A 22,348-nucleotide genomic window follows, 5' to 3' on the forward strand; every position below is an offset into this window, starting at 1 on the left:
CCTGTGCCGAAAAAAATCATTTTTGTGTTTTAAAATGAAATTTATCAATGAGCAACTAAACACGTCGTCTTACAAGTGCACCTGCATCCAGCGGCACGAGTGTCTTTCCTGTGTCGACTTGTAGTTAGTTCGCGCGCGAGGAGCGGCCACCTAGTCCTCCCTGTAACACAATAACTGCCTCTTTTAACATATACACTGGAGGATGTGTCTACTGTTTTTTTTACTCGGGGAAACAGCGGTTCTACTGCATTTACCTCTAACCCGCTGTATTTTCACCGACATGTCGTGGGAGTATTCATTTTGGGCGTTAATGTTCAACGCTGGAATAATCGCTTTTCAGGACTACAGGTGGGAGCACACCTATAGTAAATAGATAATTACATTACAACAGTGACATTTTCACGGACACTTATTTGGATCTGTCAAATAAACAAAACAAGGATTTTCTTTTTTACTTTTCTTCAGTCAGAGCTAGGAGTGTGCACATTTCAGCGAGTTAGAAAAGACAAATGCTTCCATGCGTTGTTTGAACAATCTGCTCGCGTATGAGCTTTTAAACATTGTAGCATTCCGTCATTTGTATGGGTGCTTGCAGCGAGTTTCCAATACACATTGCTTCCCTGGCATTCCCTTTCTGAAAATAGCCAGCTCACGTATGAGCTTTGATGTAAAATTGCAGCATTGTAGCCGGCATGATTTAAGATTCTGAACTGGGAACTGCCACTCTCGCTTAGTAAATTAGACTCCAAACATTTGTTCTCTTGTGCCTTCAACATGATAAGCCGGCTCGGCAGTGAACTTGCAAAGTAGACAAAGTCGTTTGGCTCAATTCTATGCGAGGGACATTGACTTTAGGAACAGAATGGAACAGATTAGGCAACGCTTACTTACAGGGGAAAACTAAACATGTACCTTTACTAATGCTATAGATGTAACATTTGCTAATTTTATAACTATTGCCATTTCTAATAACAAAATTAATACTTTTATATTTTGAAAAACATAAACAAAAATTAAAAAATATTTACATTTTCAACACCAAAAACTCAAACTTTTCTATTGCGAGACCTATTGCATTTCCAATGCTTGTTTGAGAACAGTGGCCTCGAGCAAAAACAAGACGAAACATAAGTGAGAAAAGAAGACTTAGCAAAATAAAACAAAGTTATCTAAAGGAAATACTACTTTGAAATGTTTGTACTGCTGAGAAAGTTTTTGCCTGTCACATGCCTTCTATTTTTGGGGCACTTGAAGTTAAAAAGAGCCGTGGACGGGCACTGATTAAGTTGAATCAATCACTGCTTGGTCCCTGCTCCACGGACAGGAACCGCAATTATGTTGTGCCAGCTATGACCAATTACGAGGCTATAAAGTAGAGTGCGAGGCATGCAAACAAATGATGAGTAACGGGCGGGCTCCAATACCGGCTTTTCTAAATACAACCGCGTCTTGCGAGTCTTTACGCATGCACTAGTGCATGTTATCGCCGGCTTGACCCTAAAGAACACCCGTTACAGGGGAAGGAGACACATATGTTTGTCATCTTTCAGGGGGGAAAATACGGCATTTTGTTTGCAAAGGCCCAGACAATACTTAAATAAGACTATGTATGAAATTGTCTCAAATCATCGGGAACATTCGCTTTCTGTCTTTATTTACTTTAATTATTAACGCAGCTGTAGAACAATAAGAAGAAATAATAAGGGGTAAGCACATTTAAATGTGTTCTACAGCTGAGCTAATGATCCCCTAGTAATACTTAAAGAAAACCAAGGCAGATAATTCATTTTAAAACATCTGTTAAGTTTCCCTCCTATCCAAGAGAAAAATATCAGTCATTGGCATGCAAAGGCCCGTAACATGCTTCTTCTGCTTACTTTGACTGTTAGTCCGGTATCACCAACGCAGTCGTAGAACAATACAAAAATGGAAATATTATAAAAAACTTTATAAATAATGTAATTATTGACAGAAAAGTAAAGGTACAAACAAATAGCACATTTGTTACAAAATTAAAGACCACCGTTAAAACAGACAAGCCGGCGAGTATCCCTAGGCAAGATAAGAGGCGTTTGGCAGTCTGCAAAAGTGACTCCCCTGGACTACCACCTGCCAACCTGGATAGTACCAGAGCAAGCAGCATAATTAGGAGCCGCCCGCTCTGAACTCCATGACCCTCCTGAAACTCGAAAGCCTGAAAGAACATTTACCTGTTGCAATGTCCTGATTACCTCTTCAGTAATATGCTCCTCTGCATGTCTGCCTATCCGTGTGCTGCTCTGCTGCAAACAATGACTGTTTTTTCACGTTGCTTGTGTTTTCAAATGCAGCTTTTAAGAGCGGTTTCATACTGTCGCCTAATCCAGGCAGTGGCGTGGGAGTGAGGTGTGCGCTTAGAAGCAATGTCTGAGCACTGGGAAAAGGTTGGGGCGCACAGGCGCACCCTACATGGAACACTGGGTGTGAAGCTAACGCGCAGCGGTCACGCGCAACGGGCGCGCCGATTGTGCGCCGAAGGCGCGCCAAAGGTAAGCCCGTCTACGCCCGTCCGCGCCTGGACCGCGCCCAGTGCCAGGACCCCTGGCCCTCGAGGACCCCGACCGACCCGCCTGACGTACACCGCCGCCACCCTCATGGCACTCAACACCGGCCGAGTCCCAGGATGCTGCAGAGCCACCCCACGACGCGTCCACGGATCCTTCAGCTGCAACACCTGCAAGTTCACCTGCATCCGGACCTGCCCGACACCAGCACCTGCCATGCCGAACACCAGCAGCAACCACCTCAAGTGCATCCTGCTCAACACCCGCTCCGTCCACAGACACGCCATCGAACTCTGGAACCTCCTCGACACCACAGCCCCAGACGTTGCCTTCATCACGGAGACCTGGATGAACGCCTCCTCAGCGCCCGACATCGCCATCGCCATCCCAGAAGGATACAAGATCACCCGGAAGGACCGCAACGCCAACCAGGTGGGAGGAGGTATCGCCATCATCCACAAGAACACCATCCGCATCACGACCAGCACCGACAACACCCCACCCTCCGCCGAACACCTGCACTTCCAGATCCACACCGACCCGAAGACCACCCTCAGAGGCACCCTGATCTACCGACCTCCGGGACCACGCACTCAATTCAGCGAGGACATCGCCGACTTCGTCAGCCCGCACGCCCTCCCCTCCGCTGACTACATCCTCCTGGGGGACTTCATCTTCCACCTGGAAAACAACAACGACTGCAACACCAGCACCCTGCTCGACAACCTCGCCAACCTTGGACTCAAGCAGCTGGTGTCCACCCCCACCCACCTCGCCGGACACACACTCGACGCCATCTTCTCATCCAGCAAAGACATCGCCTTCAGCCACGCCACAGAACTCCACTGGACGGATCACAGATGCATCCACTTCACCTTCAGAAGAACGACGACCCACCACCACCAGCAACAGGTTGCCCGAAGAAGCTGGAACAAGATCACAGCCGACCAGCTCGCCGCCTCCCTGAGCCAGCACCCTCCGGCCAGCTCAGCGAACCCCAGCCAGGCCGCCGACAACCTCACGAAGTGGATCAGCAACTGCGCGGACGAACTCGCCCCACTGAGGACCCCGCCCAGCAGACCCGGCAGCAAGAGAGCCCCATGGTTCACCGACGAACTCAAGAGCTCCAAGAAGAACTGCCGAGCCCTCGAGAAAGCCTGGAGAAGGGAACCCACGCCGGACAACAGGACCACCCTCAAGCTCGCCACCCGGAAACACCACCAACTGATCCGCATCGCCAAGAAAACGGCTTTCAAAAACCGACTGGACAACAACGCACACAACTGCAAGGAACTCTTCAACATCGTAAAAGAGCTTTCCAACCCCAACGCCGGAAACAACGACATCACCCCTTCGCAAGACCTCTGCAACTCCCTCGCCTCCTACTTCCACAACAAGATCGCGGACATACACTACAGCTTCAGCACTCAACCGACGCACGCCACGACCGCAGCATCGCCACCCACCACCACCCTCCGTGCCTGGACCCCGGTCAACACCGAAGACACCGTCCACACGATGAACTCCGGATCTCCGACCGACCCCTGCCCTCACCACGTCTTCAACAAAGCCGACGCTGTCATCGCACCCCACCTGCGGGACATCATCAACACCTCATTCGACACCGCCACCTTCCCCGAGAGCTGGAAGCACGCCGAACTCAGCGCTCTACTGAAGAAACCCACAGCAGACCCCACCGAACTCAAGAATTACCGCCCCATCTCTCTACTCCCGTTTCCAGCCAAAGTCATCGAGAAGACCGTCAACAAACAGCTGGCCACCTTCCTCGAGACGAATGGATCCCTCGACCCATCGCAGTCCGGATTCCGTGCCAACCACAGCACCGAGACCGCCCTCATCGCCGCCACTGACGACATCCGAGCCCTGATGGACAACGGGGAAACAGCGGCCCTCGTCCTCCTAGACCTCTCCGCGGCTTTCGACACGGTCTGCCACGCACCCTAGTGCAGCGCCTCAGCAACGTCGGAATCCAGGAGAAGGCGCTGGAATGGATCGTCTCCTTTCTCGACGGAAGAACACAAAGAGTCCGCCTACCACCGTACAAGTCAGAGGCCACCAAAGTCATCTGCGGCGTCCCTCAAGGATCCTCACTGAGTCCGACTCTCTTCAACGTCTACATGAGCCCCCTCGCGGCCATCGCACGCCAACACAACCTCAACATAATCTCCTACGCCGACGACACCCAGCTGATCCTCTCCCTGACCAACGACCCCGCCGCCGCCAGAGTCAACCTGCACGAAGGGATGAGAGAGGTAGCCGAGTGGATGACGACGAGCCGCCTGAAGCTGAACACAGATAAGACGGAGGTCCTCATCCTGGGCTCCTCGCCCTCCGCCTGGGACGACTCCTGGTGGCCCCCCGCCCTGGGCTCCGCACCCAAACCGACGGACCACGCACGCAACCTGGGTTTCATCTTGGACTCCTCCCTCTCCATGACCAGGCAAGTCAACGCCGTCTCCTCGTCGTGCTTCAACATCCTGCGCATGCTTCGGAAGATCTTCTGGTGGATCCCCACAGAGACCAGGAAGACCGTCACCCAGGCCCTCGTCACCAGCCGACTGGACTACGGCAACGCACTCTACGCCGGAACCACCGCCAAGATCCAGAAGAGACTCCAGCGCATCCAGAACGCCTCAGCCAGACTCATCCTCGACATCCCACGACACAGCCACATCTCCGGACACCTAAGAGACCTGCACTGGCTCCCGGTCAACAAGAGAATCACCTTCCGCCTCCTTACCCACGCACACAAAGCTCTCCACGACCAAGGCCCGAGCTACCTCAACAACCGAATCAACTTCTACGCTCCCAAACGCCACCTCCGATCCGCCAGCCACGCCCTCGCCGTCGTCCCACGCATCCGCAGAGCCACTACAGGAGGAAGGTCCTTCTCCTACCTGGCCGCCAAGACCTGGAACTCCCTCCCGGCCAACCTGCGCCTGACCCTAGACCACCTCTCCTTCAGGAAGAAGCTCAAGACCTGGCTGTTCGAGCAGTAGCGGCACCCCCCCCCCCCCCCCCCCCCCCCCAAGCGCCTCGAGACCCTACGGGTAGGTAGTGCGCTCTATAAATGTCTTGATTGATTGATTGATTGAAGCACCTCCACCCAGACCAGGCTTAGTTTCTGACCCACAAGAGCAAAAGGCTCCCACCTCAGGGGGTCAGAAACATGTCTAAAGATGGCAGGCTGCCTTAGACCAGTCCACTAATGGTTTGGTAGATTTGCAGGGGGCACCTCTAAGGTGCAGTCTGAATGCATTTATTAATGACTCCAACACTGGCATCAGTGTGGGCTCATTAATCTGGGATGTTTGATACTAAACATCTTGGAATTTGGTTAACCCATTATGGAGCTGTGGAACTCGTAGTGACCAACTCCCAATCTATATACTCAGTATGTCCTCACTGTGTACTTAAAATGTCTAGGAATGGACTTAGACACTATGGGGCATATCTGCTCATGCAGTTATGAACTCACATGAGGTATAGTGCACCCTGCCTTAGGGCTGTAAGGCCTGCTGTAGGGGTGACTTACCTATGCCTCTTGCAGTGCTGGCAGGGACGTGTGCCAGGTCGACTCTTTACTTTTATCTGCACCAAAAGATGCAGGCTGCAGTGGCAGTGTGCCTGTGTTTGGCGAGGGGTCTTTTAGGGTGGCACAATAAATGCTTTAGCCCTTAGAGACCCTCTCTGGTCACATGGCCCTTGGTACCATTGGTACCTTTTACAAGGGACTTGTATGTGTGCGAGAGGTGTGCCGATTGTGGAAGCAAATGTTCTGTTTTGGAAAAGGACACCAGCACTGGGAATCTGGTTAGCAGAAACCCAGTGCACATCCAAAGATGCATTGGAGTCAGGCAAAAGGTGTGTGTGTGTGTGTGGGGGAGGGGGGGGGGGTAACTATGCCAAAAGGAGTACTGTCCTACACAGCCTACAAGCATTGAGGCCTTATACATGCAACTTGGAAGGGAAGCTTAAAGAGCAAAGAATATGCCCGGCACAGACGGCAATACCAACTGGACCCACCCCATCAATATTGGCAAATTCTTTATGAAATATTTTGTTTGGATTCGTACTACATCCTAACTACTCGGGTGATACCACATTACAATGACAACCAAAGCAAGGTGGTCAACTTGCTCCTTCCTGTGTCAAGGGATACAGCCAACTATTTGCATAACAGAATGTGAGTGGGCTCAATTCATCTCTAGAAGCAGATGGAGTGTTGCTCACCACTGGTTTTTCCTATTGATCAGCGACAGCCCTCTCAACAAGCCAAACCAATTTCTCTGGTACTATGGGGCAGACCCAGAAGGAAAGGCAGATAAGCTCAGTTACACTCCTCCACAGCACCACCGGTAAAGAGAGGAGTTGGCCTAACGGCTAGGGCGGTCGACCTCGAATCTGGGGACTTGGATTGAGTCTCGGCAATTACGCTGAACATCCTGTGATTCTGGGCAAATCACTTAATCTCCCTGTGCCTAACAAAAATGAATGTGTCCTCATGTAATGTAAGGCGCTCTGGTTCGGGTCAAGATCGCGCTATATAGAAACTGTGTAAAGAAAAAAAAAAACAGCAAACACACAGCCTGTGAAGGGAGAATATTTGCCTTTCTGCAAGCCTAGACGGTCATAACAATAGACAAGTACGTAAAATGATAGAGGTTTTGAATGTTAAAACTCCACGAGAATTACTCCCAGCTCCACTTCGGGGATGTTTCCACTGGTTCCTTATGGCTCTTTTCATTTTTTGTTTTGTTCTGTATGCAGGGAATAAAGCTTTTCGCTGATACCCAGCCGGTCAGATCCTGTGAAGAACGGGAAAAAGCTTTTCATCCAATAACTTGCGTTGGTCCTCCAAGCCAGGGTTTAGAACTGTTCAAGGACTACAGATTCTTTTACATTTGCTGTTGTGAAAAAGCAGGCTCCGAAACCTCAGTAGAGCTCTTGAGAAGAGTGGACAATGTGGGGAAACAATGGGGTTGTTTTTCATCCTTCAATGACTCTGCTACCGCCTCATCAAAAGGCCACAAAGGCTCAGTTCTATTCCTAGACACCACAGCTGTGCCTGAAGATGGATACATCTTGAGGCTCGAAGCCCTCAATCGAAATATTCCTTGACGTTGACCCAGACTGGAATCCGGAGTGCCACTGCTGACAAACTGAGGCAAACCCGTTCTCTCTCCCAACCTCCTATTGACATGTTCTTCCTAATCTAATTAGTTGTAGATGGACTGAGAGTCCGGAAAGCACCTCACAAACATTGTGGTCGGGATTCCTTTACATCTTGCTCCCCCTTCGCCTCCAAACAGGCTGGTCATACATCAACAAGCTCCAGCAAAATGGTCATAGAAGAGGAATGGGAGGTAAATCATGAAAACTGGTGCCTGAAAAGCTAAAAAATAAATCAAGGTTGAGTTCAGTATCACCCTCACAGAGGAGGGGTGTTGGGCGGAGGGGGGAGGGGTAACTGCCTGTCACCTGATTGATAAGACGGGATAATGTGCAAGGTTTTAAGGTTCTTAAAGGGGCACTATTCGTTTTGTATTGAGTGAACTATTTATATTGCTGTTTATTATATTTTAATCGTTTTATTACAAGTCATGTTTCTTCTTTAAATGTGCTGATATTGTATCATTTCGTCTAACTGGATAAACAAAGTGAATGTTGCTGTCTGAACTTTTTTATGGATTGGACTGGGAAGCATGAAAAAATATTTAAAAAAATTGTGTGCATGTAATATTCTACCTTTCTATTAATTCAGAGGGTGTTCCCATGTTGAAGAACTAGAATTACAAGTAAATTGTTTTTTCTACTTGATCCCTTCTTCTAAATGAAGCTTGTATGAACTTTAAGCTGCATGGCAGATCATACTCGAACAACTCCTCTCTCCTTTCAGGTCAGACTGGCTGTGGTGGAAGCTTTAGGACCAATGACCCAATTAATGCCCAATGAAAAACTGGAAGAACAGCTGCCTCGTTTGATTCCTGTTATTCTGTCTCTGTACAAGAAAACCATTGATGCCTACTATGTGACCAAGGTTGGTTGATCAAACAGCTGTAAATCTCCATGTCAATGACATGCCATATAAATTGCCCTTGTTATTTCTGTGCTTGTATGTTTTTTATTGTGCTTTAGACCGCATACGTTTATAATGCATTGACCTCTTTTTCCTCTAGTGTTACCAGGTGGTTTTCTTTTTCAAGCTTTTTTGCCTAAATCTTTTTTTCTTTCTACCCTATCTGATTACTGAAATGTGAGCAAAGTTACAAGGAGCAAACTGCCATTTAGGTCTCTAGCTTTTCCAATGTTTTAGCTGTCTTGGACTAAACAAAAAAAAGAAAAATTGGAACGGAGGCAAAAACTGAATGTTGTTAAATAGTTGTTACTGTGAAATCTGTGTGAATGTACGAAGTATAAAAATGTCTTGAGCGGTCTTTGCGAATAATAGGCTGTCAGTGCAATTATTCTTATTAAATATTGAATAAAACAAAAAAAACTTTGAGAAGAGAGCATAATATGGAGATGTTAAGAACCATATGGAGAGTTTCCATCCTACAGTTGTCACTGAATATGTCTCAATGTAAGATCCTGTAAACTTTTACAAGAGAAAAACAAACATTTTCTACTTCAAGGGATATTCATTAATGATTAAACACACTTATTTTTTAGAGCTCTAGGGGTCTGATGTACTAAGGTAATGACGTAACCAAGTTAAGCTTTTTGCACGCTGACTTGTTGAGTTTCAGATCTTATTTACATGCTGACACTAACGTATGATGCAGTTGCAGCAAAAAAACACTGTTCTCAGGGAGTCTCTCGCTCTCCTCCCTCATTAATATGTTGGAGGCTCAAATTTGTTTGTACTCCCTGCGTATACATTCACAGAATTGTTTTTTGAACTGACCCTTTCCTTTAAATGCAGGTGGTATAGTCAGACCCCCCAGGATATAGCAGCATGGATTAGCAAATTTTGCGGCACAAATATGTAAATTTTGCGGCATTTTTGCGGCACTTTAAATTTGCAAACGGCAATGGTCCTTGAGGTCGTTCTAACTGCAAAACAATTGTTGGTCACGCAAATCCTGCAGTAGATTTAAAATGTTTGGAAGCTGTGCGCCCTGGTGTAATAATGCATCTCTTCTTTCGACATCCACAGACGTCCAGGCTTACTCATGGGCATACTTGGCATACTCCCATGCCACTGCGTTGTGCTGGTCCTGGCATGTAGATTCTAAGAGGCTTGATGGCACAGGAGTTGTGCTGGCAAGCCATAATCTGCAAATGAGGCCACTTCACTTTCGTGGGCACTTATGTACCTGGAGGGTCTGATTACAGCTATCTGAGTGTAAAACTCGGCAATTCCGATTCCATTTGTAATTTACAGATGGAATCGGAATTGCCTAGTTTTACAGTCAGATTGTAGATTTCAACAGTTACAAAGACATGGGGGCAATAACAAACTTGTTGCCAGTGAACATCTATATTACACACCTGCATACAATTGTTATATCAATTTTATTTTCATTTCTTGGCAAGTATCGAATTAAACAAGGCCAGAACAATCCACCTAAAAATAAGTTAAGTAAAGGGCCAAATCCCATTTGGCGGGTTTTTAAATACTTCTTCAGTGGGCAGAATGAGTATAGAAAGTCTCTTCGTAGGCGTGCCGTGAAGTAAATATATTTTGCAGCCTTTGCAGCATATGCATTTGAGTTTAACACGATAAAGGTAAGTTGAAAAGAATTCTTACATTTCGAAAACGTACCCTAATCACCTAAAATATTTAATTTCATGCAAAATGCTCACATTCGTCCTCAGTGTCAGATGAGTGGGACAATTGTCAATAATGAGATGAAAAAATAAAAAAATATATTTTGAAAATAAAGTTATGCTATGACATCGGTTTGCTAAATTTATTACAAAAAACCTTACCACAGTCTGGCTGAAGCCTTCACTGTCAGTCATCACTTGTGAAAATCTGCAGAATTCATACTTGTACCATGCTTAGATGTGTAGTAGTAATAGTGTACTGCTTTACACATATGAATGTGTTACTTTCATTATGTGCGGTATCTTAAACTGTCACCAATCCTCTTGTAATTGTTAGATATCTATTCCTCCCCAGCCGTCGCTTTTGACACATAAATTGATATTTGATATAGAAGCTGACATTTACTTGCCACGCCTAGCGCTGTCAGTCCTGGGTAGGAAACTTTCCCATGGTACATAAAAGAGAAAACATCGGAATTTTCAGAAGTTTATAGAGGATCCGCAAGGAGTGGGACAACAGTTAGAGCCAGACTGCAAGGCAAGAGCATAAACAAAGATGGGCTTTGACAATAGGGGTGTTTTCTGAGCCTTACTTATGTAAAAATCGCTGCTTTTTTTTTTACAAAAGTGCCGATTTCGTGGGGGTACTTTTGTAAAAATCGTGGCATTTTTACATAAGTGCCGATTTAGTGGCAAATTTCAAAATCCTGGAGGGTCTGTATAGTGGGCAAAAACACATGGACTGGTACATGGCCTGAAGAATTTCCAGTGGCTGAGATTAAAGCCTTCCACCCATCATGTTTTCCTCACTGTAATGCCCTAAGTGAAACGGGTATAGCCAGATGTGGATGCTGCACTCAATGCACTCAGGCATTATAGACCTCCTTGAAGCTGCTGTTGAGAGATTTAAGATTATCCAGTATTAAGGTATCTTTCATAGATTCACATGCCTGAATCCTTCCCCTTCGTCGGAATGGGAGTCCCACGGTCCCATAGTCTAGCAGTTTTTAAATAATGCCATAGGCTATAATGACCTTGAGCCATGTTATATATAGCCTCTCCATGTCCTTTTTAAAATAAAAAAAATCTTTTTTAAAGGACAATGTTGAATGCAGTTTATCAGTCTATCAGCTGCTAGCGCCCTCCAGAACCTTCTCAGCAGAGGCAGTTTCCCTCAGATTTTCACTGCACCTTGTGTGTGAAGGGAGTCTCCCTGAGTTCTACTTCTACCTTCTAGGTTTTGTCTTCTAAAAAATGTATCCTCATCATGTCTGATGAGAAAGGACTCTTTCAGGCCTGCAAGAACTTTGGCAAGAAGAGAATCCATGTTGATGATCCTCAGAAGGACTTCATTTACTGCTTCCACCCAGCCCATGAGGTGAAACAGTGCAAAGCTCTGTCGCACTTTCTCTTCTAAACCATTAAGAGATAGATAGGGGAGGCTGCTAGTGTGGTTACAGTCCACTAAGCACCACAAGTCATCCGAGGAGGACAGTGGTGGCTCATCCATGCCTCACAAGAGAGCAAGATCTCAAGAGAAAGACTCTGGAGAGGGCAGGAAACACCTCAACCTTCTCCATAAAGCAAGTACTCAAAATAGGAGAAACATTCAATGCCAAATGCCAGTCCGATGCCAGCAGGTACCCCCTCCCGGGGTTTCAGGACAATGTCCTTTTGATGCTATGGTCGGGGATATATGCCTACGCCCCCTCCTGCCCCCCATCCCATTGATTCCCAGGATACTGACCAAAATGAAGCTGGAACGATGTCTCCTGATACTCATTGTGCCCAGGTGGCCCAGGCAACATTGGTACCCGGCACTTCTTCACCTTTCAGAAGCCAGACCCATATGGTTGAAGCAGCTTCGTCCTCTCCTATCCTAACAGTCAAGAACACTATCCACTATCGGAAACTTACACGCCTGGCTCCTGAATTCTTGGAGTTTAGAGACATGAACATTTTACAAGAATGTAGGGATATCCTCTCAAAATCTAAATCGGAGGGCACCAACAAGATGTACAAACTAAAATGGAAAAGGTTCTGTTTCTGGTGACAATGATATGATCCGCATCCACTTCCAGTATCCCCTGCAACAGATTTGACCATATCTTATCTTTGGAAAAATCAGGTTTATCCTTCTCTTCGGTTAAGGTGAATCTGGCTTTCATCTTTTGCTATAGAAAACCTTACAATGCCACTTCTCTCTGTGCCTCAAGCCTCATCAAACAATTCATGAAGGGGTTGTTCCATGATTTTCCTCCAGTGCAAGCACCTCCACCGGAATGGAACCTCAACGTGGTCCTTGCACAACTCATGAGAAGACCATTTGAACCCATTCATAAAGCTGAATTGACATTCTTAACATGGGAAGTCGCTCTTCTGCTGGCCCTCAGCCAAACGATAAGCGAAATCCAGGCATTCAACAATAAGAAACACTTTTTAATATTTAAGGAGAATGCTGTGATTCTAAGGACTAATCCCTCATTTATCCCTAAAGTGCCTTCACAATTCCGCCTCAGTGAGCTGGTTATACTCCGGTCCTTTTGTCCACAACCATCACCGCCTGCAGAGCAGGCACTACATATGCTGGATGTCAAACGTTGCCTTAAGTTCTATCTTCAGAGGACAAAGGACATTTGAAAGACTGGTCAATTATTTGTTGCATATGGCCAAGGCAGAGAAGGGACTGCAATAGCAAATTCCACTATCGCAAGATGGATATCGACTGTGATACAATTCGGTCATGTCAAACCCAACAAACCTTTGGAATGGGCAGAAAAGGCTCAATCTACCAGAGAGGTTGCTACTTCAGCAGCCCTCTTCGCAGGAGTGACTCTGGAAAAAATCTTTGCTGAAACCTGGAGGACCACTCATACCTTCACACAGTAATACTGCCTGGAATCTGCGCAGGATGCAGAGACAGCGGTAGGCCAGGCAGTGCTTCGTCATCTCTTTCGTTAAGGTAAGCCTCTTTCTAGCCTTTGGAAAGTCTTTTATTCTTATGGTGGTTTTTCAAATACTCTAATGTATTAAAAATATCTAAAACATAACGAAGTAAAGTGTACTATTGGTTACGCTATTTTCTTTTCCTTTCGCTAATGCTTTGTATATGGAAAGGCTGCTACAGAAGTGATGATTTACCTTTCTTTTAGGAGCAATTCTGTATATCCATTCATATAACAGGGGGTTTTGTTGTTACCCAAGATTTTTGTGTGGTCACGATGTGTTGTCTCCCACCATTCGCAACATACAAACTAAAACATTGGATGTGACTGCTTGCTTCTCTTATTTAGGCGTGTGAATCTTTGAAAGATACCCCAAACCAGTTACTTACCTGTAGGTACGGTTATCCAGTATTAGTATGTTTTATAGATTCACATGTACCCACCCTCCTCCCAGTAGACGCTTTTTCCTTGTTATTTACTAAGATACTCCCTTCTCACTTGTGCTGGGAAAATCTAAGGGAAACTGCCTCTGCTGGGAAGGTTCTTGAGGATGCTAGCAGCTGATTGGCTGCATTCAACATTTGGTCCTTTTTTAGAAAAGGACATGGATAGGCTATGTTTAACATGGCTCAGGGCCATTATAGTCTATGGCATTATTTCAATATTGCTTGATTATGTTACTGTGGGACTCCCATCTTGACAGCTGGTAATGATTCAGGCATGCAAGTCTATAGAGGATACCAATACTGGATAACCGTAGTTACAGGTAAGTAACTTGTTTTCATTCTAGTAAAGTCGAAGAACAGTACCCAGGTGCCAAAGTAGTGGTGATGGGTGACTTTAACATCCACCCTTGTCCTCTTCCTTGTTTTCTGTTGCACCACTTTGGGAGAGGATATTTCCACCCCCCTTTACTTTGAACATACCGCTCAGGGAGCACAATTAAATAGCCTGATTCACTAGCAGTATCTGTTCATCCCTAGTGCTCAGGCCACCCAACTTACGTAGTGAGAGTGTGGACCATTTTTGATTTCTATGTCCCTCTACCATGCAGTGGCGGATTACTCTGTCAAGTGGGTGGCGTTAAGCTGCCATAATGCTGTTGCGCTAGTGCTTTATCAACCAAGCAAACAGCATATTGTTTCACCTACAGACACAAACCCTTTGTTGTTTCAGATCAACGGAGAGTGGTAAGGTGGGTGGAAATCGTACCAGAAGACTTCTCAGGGTCACTCTTTAAGCATTTTAGCTGTGAGGTGGTGAATTGCCTAAACCCTGATTTATCCTCGAAAGATTCTGTTTGCTTTTTCTAATCTTTGTGCAGGTGTGAAATCTGCCCTTACGGGGGCAGCTGCAGGGCGCCTTGCTTCTAAGAATCCTCTGTGGTTTAATAGGGACTGCTCAAAGGTCCGAGTGCCCTGAAGGCAACGCTAAAGTTGCGCCCAAGAGATAGCGACGAGATACATTGTCTAAGACCTTCATATAAGAAGGCCCTAAAAGATAGAATAGAGACTGTTGTACATAAACGTAGCATAGGCCTTGTAATTCCTTGTAGTTACTTTATTCATGTAAGATAGTAAGTTAAGAAAAAGGTAGGGAAACCCCACCAGGAGCAGCCTCCTGCCGCTCAGCCCTTCATCCAACTGACAGTCTTACACACTCAACATTCTAACAAGCTCTCACACCAAACATTTAGGCTGAGCGGCAGGAATGAGTACAACAGAGACCCTTAAGGTGGATATTTGGGAAGAGTTGGTACATGCCAGTGAAAGTAAAAACTTGGCAGGATTTTGGAAAATACTAAACCATCCTTTCCTGTTTAGGGACCTCTTACCTGGTTTGACCCTGGTTATAACAGAAGCCAAGTTGTATGCTCATTTTTTTCTCTATCTATCTCCTAGCTGATATTCGGGACAGTTCATGTCTAATGGTAGCCCTGACAAGAACAATACTGTTGATCTCATTTTCTATTGCCGCAGTTATTGGTGCCATTAGTGGCCTGTCGAGGAATGAAACGGAGGGGCCTGATGGCATCCTGACGACATTATTTGTGCTCCTTTATTGACATATTTTAAACCCTGCTTCTGCTAACGGTTCCTTGTCATCCTAGTTACAATCCTTTATAGTCCCAGTATTTAAGAAAGGGGAATGAGGGGACCCCAAATGTTACCGTCCCTTCTCGCTCATAGATACCACAATGAAAGTGTTGGGTCAAGTTATTTTAAAGAGATTGGCGAATTGGGTGGAGGATAAAAACATTATCTCCAACTGTCAGTATGGGTTCAGATCTGGTCTAAGATCCAATGATCAATGTGATCAATGTCTGAATCTTCACCTGCTGACCCAGAAATATACGGTGGTTAAGGTGGAGACAGTGTATCTAGGTTTTATGGATATTTCAACTGCTTTTGATTGGGTGAACAAATTGAAATTGTGATCCAAAATATTATCTGTGGGGGTGGAGCCTGCGTTAATTTCTTTTTTGGCTGATCTTCAAGGGACATGTCAAGCTCCGTTAGATATATGTGTGCAGGCACTTTTATGAACATTTTTCCTCTTTCATGTGGTGTTCATCAAGGATTTATTTTAGCCCCATTTCGGATTATCTGTTTACCAATTACATAAAAGGCCATGAATCTGCATTAATTGAGTATTGGGGTAATACCTCCCGCCCCATGGTAGGTGAAAGGGTAATTCCAATCCTCTTGTATTCGGATGCTGCCATCCTCATGTTAAGGGATGGCCTTAGGTCTCCAATGTCTTTTGGATGCTTACGTCTCCTTTATGGAGGGCTTGGATTTAGGCTTGACCTAAAAAGGTTTATTATTCAGGACTGTCTTGAAAATCACAAGATAATCTCTTGGTTTAAAGATGTAAAGCGCACGTTTTCTACCTTGGGACGCCTGCTATGTTTACGCACCCAGAAGGTATTGCCAAAAAAAGACTACTTATGGGTGAAACACCAGTTTTAGGTCTCACCTAGGCAGCACTTCAGCTGTCCCTTCGAGGCCTGCTGTATTCAGGATATGACTGTGCAACACGCACAGTGCTCCTGGTTGTTTGGTTGGCCTGCCTTTCTAAATTCCTTTAGTCTGGTTGGTCAATACTGTCCATCTGTCCCGCCTTTGTGTGCTTGATTCCTTCCCCGTGGACATCACCAATCGTTTTTATTGGTTGGCTATTTCTGGCCATCTGCTGCCTCCTTGCTTGCACCCCCTCCCTCCTGTCATTGGTGCCATCCTTTCTGTGCCACTGCAGACTGTAATACATTGTATTCCTTGTTTGCTTCGCCATGCCCGCACACCAGTGCACACACACCCCAGTCTCCTGTACTCCTCCCTCCTGAGCCCTGGGACACTCCATTAGAGTGTGTAAAACTTGTTTCACTCTAACTCCTGTGCCGTCCTCACCCCACACCACTTCCCCGGCTGTCCCTGCTTCTTTAACTATTTGACTTCCTCCCTCAGCATTGCACACTTCAGCTGCGAAAACAAATATAAAATCTCTCCCTGGACAAGTAAAATCCAATGTAGTGATGACCGTAAAAGGAAAGCAGTCCCTTTAACAGCTGAGGCATACTCCTGCATGCAGAACATCCTAAAAGTCGATCAGTGCACACACCGAACCATAGCAGTCTTTCCTCGACCCTCAAAAAACAAATTACACATTACTCTTGCCTGCAACATAATTTCATTACACTCCACGCAACAAAATGCAACTACAGTTAATTCCACTACATATAATTACACTCCAACCTACAAAATTACTCTTCACACAACATAATTAACCTCCACATATATCCACCGAGCTCCAAAACACAAAATTGCACTCAACAAAATTCTACTCTGCAACATCCCCCATATTCAATTTCACACTGCACATAATTCCACACCGTGCCACACCTCACAATACATTGCCACACAATTCCATACCAGACTACATAATTACTCCACACCCAATACCACATAATTACACTCCACATAAATCTATTTCATGCCGTATAGTAACAGTCCATATAAATACACTCCACACCATGCCACATAATTCCGCTCAACATAATTTCACTTCATGCCAAACAATTCCACGCAACACAATTGAACTCCATACAATTACATAGCACAGAGTTCTACTCCACAACATATAACACCACTACACACCACATATATCCAATCCACACTCAGTACATGACACTCCTGGACATACAGTACCAGTCCACATTAGACCAGTACACTTAATACCACATATTTACCAATTACGAAATTCCATAGCAGAATTTCACTACAAGCATACATCCACTCCACTACAAACAAAAAACCTAAATAAAAACAATTTCATTTAAAACACCCATAGTTCTAACTTTAACAAATGCGAACCCGATGTTTAATGCAGCTAATGGTTAACGGCGAGTAACAGAGATCTCGCAAACTATCTGTGCGCGCTTATTTCCTGACCCAGACACTTAGTTTCCTGGCACCGTGCCAAATCTGGGTGGTAATATTTAATATCGACACCTTTTATCCAGGTTTAGGATGAATGCGTTTTTGCCACTTGGTGGTTATCATGAAGGTTGGGTGGCAGATAGTCGCTAAGGCCCGCGTGATTGTAACGGCTTTTCTGAGCAGACTTTCCTGCATGTTATGCTTTGTGGTTTCTACACCTTACAGAGGAAAGAAATTCTGATCCTCATCTGGAAGGAGGCTAAATTTCATCAAGTGAGGTCGGGTATGGAATTTCTCCAGTATTAGGGGTGTCTTTCATAGATTCACATGCTTGAATAGATTCACATGCTTGAATATTCCCCGTCGTCGAAGTGGGAGTCCCACGGTAAATAAAATAGCAATAATGCTAATATATATACATATGTAATATCATAATACATAATAAAACAGATAAAATATATACTGAAAAACCTCAACAAAGGTTCCTACATAGGAATGCATTAGAGAGAAAAAACTCATTTGCAACATATCAGTGTCATTATGTTAGTCCAAACTGCAGCCAATCAGGCTCAAGCACCCTCTAGAACCTTCTCCTCAGAAGCTCAAGCCCTCAGATTTTCTACCGCACGTCGTGTGAAGGGAGTCTCCCTGAGCTCTGCTCAGTTTTTCTTCATACCTACTCTTCTACTCAGTGTTTCACAAAATGTCACGTAAGAAGTCTTTATTTAGACCTTGCTCTTCCTGTGGGAAACTGCGTTTGTTTGAGAAGGACCCCCACCAAAAGTGTATTTACTGCTTGTATCCAGAACACAAGGTGGCTGACTGTAAGTTCTGTAGAACTTTCCCTCCTAAAACCCTCAGAGACAGGGAGGGTCGTCTTCTTTTATGGCTGAAGCGCCTTCAAGATAAGGAGGCAGTTTTATCAGACGCAGAAAGTTTCCAGTCAGGTCCTTCTTCTGTGGCTTCCAAGCGTGGCAGTGTTCAGGAGTTACCATCTCCTTTTCTAAAGAAGAAAAAGCTGGCTTTGACTGTAGCTACAGTACCACCTACTGCTACTATGACTGCTGTGTCTACGCCCACGCGACCTGGCTCTCAGGCGTCTTTTCCAGCCTCTATAAGTGTGGTTACACTTATGACAGCGCGGTCGTCGACTGGCTCGTCGACGACCATTCCATCGACGAGATTGGCAACTGTGGCTTCGTCGACGACTACTGTCACAACGACGTCGGCGTCGTTGTCGTCGGCGAAGTTCTCGTCGACGGCTTTCACGTCTACGAAAGCCTCTACCTCTTCAGTCTCTTCGACGATCCCTATTATATCGTCGACGAAGAAGCCAACGTCGACGAAGAAATCCTCGTCGACGGTTCCGTCGACGTCGAAGATCCCGTCGATGGCTAAGCTCCCGTCGACGTCGAAGACTCCGTCGACGAAGACACCGTCGACATCTAAGACACCATCGACGTCGAAGGCACCGTCGACGACCCAGTCGACGTCCAAAACACCGTCGACGTCGAGGTCCACGTCGACCAGATCGTCGACGACAACTTCGTCGACGGCGAAGTTTTCATCCAAGGATTCGACGACGATCCCATCGACGAAAACAACGCATCAAAGCCTCCTATGTCGACGAATACATCCAAGACAACGGCTGTGTCGACGACAGCTTCAAGTTCTCTGTCCTTCGCAAATATGCCCTTAGTGCCCTTGGACACTTCAGTCCCTGCAATGGAGCCTTCTGTCAGCGTTGTGGAGGATTCTGCTCTCCAACTGCAAACACCTTCTCTACAGCCACCTTCTCCGTTGTTCGTATCGGACCATGAGACTGAATCCGTTCCGGATGAAACTGTTTATGGTGATGCGCAGAGTCCATCAGATTTAATAATCAAATGTCAGGACACTAGTTCTGAAGAAGATGAGGATGAGACTGTAGACCAGCACGAAGATCAATGCGTGCAGGTTCCTATGGCGGCTATTCCAGTATCGCTGTTTTCCAACCTCCAACATATGTTGGATGATTATAATAGAAGATTTCCGCCTACCCCCCCAGGGTACTCCGGGACATGTTACCTCTGACGCAGCAATGTCTTTTCAGCCTCAGCAAACACCTCCTAGGCAAGCTGCTCCATCAGAATATCCGCGTACAACTCTCCCCGCTAATTCACAACAGGATGTGAATGATGAATCAGAGCCGGAAAGAGAGGAAGGTGAGGTTAATCAGGATACAGATGATGAGCATGATCCATATATGGCGGAATTCGATGACTATCGAGTTCAGACACCCTCGCCACAACAGGGCGATTCCGGTGATTCACCTCCGGTTGACATCGCTAGCTTCCATAAATTGATGGATAAAGCGGCAGACCGCTTCAAGTTACCTAGGGTGCAGCGAGAGGAAGACTGTTTCCTTTATGATTTTAAGAACCAGCCTTATAAGCAAGTCCATACCATACCAATCATAGAGTTTGTTTGGAAAGAGGGGCTAAAGATCATGCAGGCTCCTAACTCCTTGCCTGCTCAAATACCTCGATTGGAGAAGAAATATAAGGCCCCAACGGGCTCGCCTGCATGTTTACTATCGCATCCTATGCCAGACTCCGTAGTGACTCAGGCAGCGCAACGTCGTGCGCGCAACCCAGTAGCACCTATCACTTCCCCTCCCGATAGAGAGGGTCGACGTTTAGATGCAATTGGAAAGAAGTTTTCGTCCATGGCGTCTACTTCAGCCCGTGCCGCAAATGCTCTGGCCATTTTAGGTCGTTTCGACCGTCAAATGTGGTCAGACATTTCCGTGCTGCTTGCCCAACTTCCGGAAACATCCAGAGCGGAAGCGCTCCAGATCCTTCAGGATGGGCAAAGAGCTTCGGAGGAAATGACTGACTGTGCTGTGGACGTGGCAAGTACTGCCTTCCGTATTCTTGCCAGTGCTGCGGCGCTCCGACGCCAGGGATGGCTGAAATCTACGTCGTTCAGGCAAGAGGTCCAGTCAAGAATACTTGACATGCTGTATGATGGAGAATCTTTGTTTGGTTCTCACATCGATGAATCATTGGAGACCATAAAGAAGGATACCGACACAGCAAAGTCGCTTTGGGTCCTTACAGTTCAAAAAGCAGCCTTTTCGTGGAGCGCGTGGACGGGGCACCTCGTCCAATTTTTCACGAGGAGGACAATCGTAGTACCGCCAGTACAATCAAGGAAACCAACGTTACTCAAATCAGCAATCTTCTCGTCAACAAGTCCTATAGAGGAAAGTCTAATTATAGAGGTTCCAACAACAACAACAAACGTCAATGACTTTCAAGTTCAGCAGAATGTTGGAGGGCGAATCTCGCAGTTTTACTCCCAGTGGTCTCAAATAACATCAGACCAATGGGTTTTGGACATTGTGCGCAAGGATCACGCCTTGGAGTTCACAGAGATTCCTCCTCATTCTCCGCCTTCGGGCCCGCCACCTCCCCATCTAGAAGAACTGCAATATCAAGTTCTACTTTTGTTAACAAAGGGTGCAGTCGAAGTGGTTCCTGTATCTCAGCGAGGGAAAGGTTTCTATTCACGGTTTTTCCTCATTCTAAAGAAGACGGGGGAGGGCGTCCCATTATGGACTTGAGAGCTCTCAATCTATACCTAAAGCAACAATCTTTCCGCATGTTGACGTTGTCGGAAGTCTTGCGACTTCTCTGCAGCGGAGATTTTTTGACGACAATAGACCTGCAAGACGCCTATTTTCATGTGCCAATTATCCATCGACATCGGCAATACTTGAGGTTCAAGGTGGGTCACGTTCACTATCAGTTCAAAGTCCTACCTTTTGGCCTCCGATCAGCTCCTCGTGTTTTCACGAAGGTTCTGGCTCCGGTCATGGCTCATCTGCGTCTTCAGGGAGTCAAGATATTTCCTTTTTTTTTTTAAACCTTTATTTGGAGATAAGCAAGGAAAAAGGAAGTGCATACACGATACATACAGTCATAGACGGCCAACACAGTGGTACGACATGTTCAATAAAAGTCCCGTGTACAGAGTAACAAAGCAAACAATACACATAGCAACATTTACATTCACATAGTATGTAGGGGAATGACGATCCAGGTCGCACAGTCAGAGTGATGAGACGATACAGTGTGGGCATGTGCTGTCGGCGAAAAAAGAAACAAAGGAATAACAGAAACAAGGGCTAAGACCTGTCCAGATATTTCCTTACCTGGACGATTGTCTTCTAAAATCCCAATCCTCGCTCCAGTTGGCTCACGACACACGTTTGTGCCAAACCCTGTTCAAGTCTCTGGGGTTGACCATCAATGTGGAAAAGTCACACTTCACACCTCTGCGGAACAGGAACTTCCTCTGAGCTATCCTAGACACGGACGTGCCAAAAGCGTTCATCTCCATCGAACGGCGACAGAAGATAGTTCGTCTGGTCTCAACCATCAGGTCAAAAAAGTCAGTTTCAGTGCGGATGTTAGTCATTTCTGGGGATGGCATCATCTTGTATCGCACTGATCCCAAATTGCAGGTTACGTACCCGTCCTGTACAGGAAGAATTGGACCTGCAATGGCGACAAGTGTCCGGGTCGTTCAATGACCAGGTGACAGTCACACCACGCATGAAGACCAGTCTGCTCTGGTGGGA

General features: G+C 46.0%; 1 protein-coding gene across 2 annotated transcripts in view; it reads left to right on the forward strand.

Moving 5' to 3' along the window:
• MROH1 (maestro heat like repeat family member 1) overlaps nucleotides 1–22,348 on the forward strand; it is a 2,204,128-nt gene that overhangs the window by 498,183 nt on the left and 1,683,597 nt on the right. For both annotated transcript variants that reach the window (XM_086966435.1, XM_086966436.1), the window contains exon 8: nucleotides 8,464–8,604. In XM_086966435.1, coding sequence (XP_086822561.1) covers nucleotides 8,464–8,604 — 141 coding nt within the window. The remainder of the gene's footprint in view (nucleotides 1–8,463; nucleotides 8,605–22,348) is intronic.

Source organism: Lissotriton vulgaris, chromosome 4_1 (genome assembly GCF_964263255.1).
Source record: "Lissotriton vulgaris chromosome 4_1, aLisVul1.2, whole genome shotgun sequence".
Lineage (NCBI taxonomy): Eukaryota > Metazoa > Chordata > Amphibia > Caudata > Salamandridae > Lissotriton > Lissotriton vulgaris.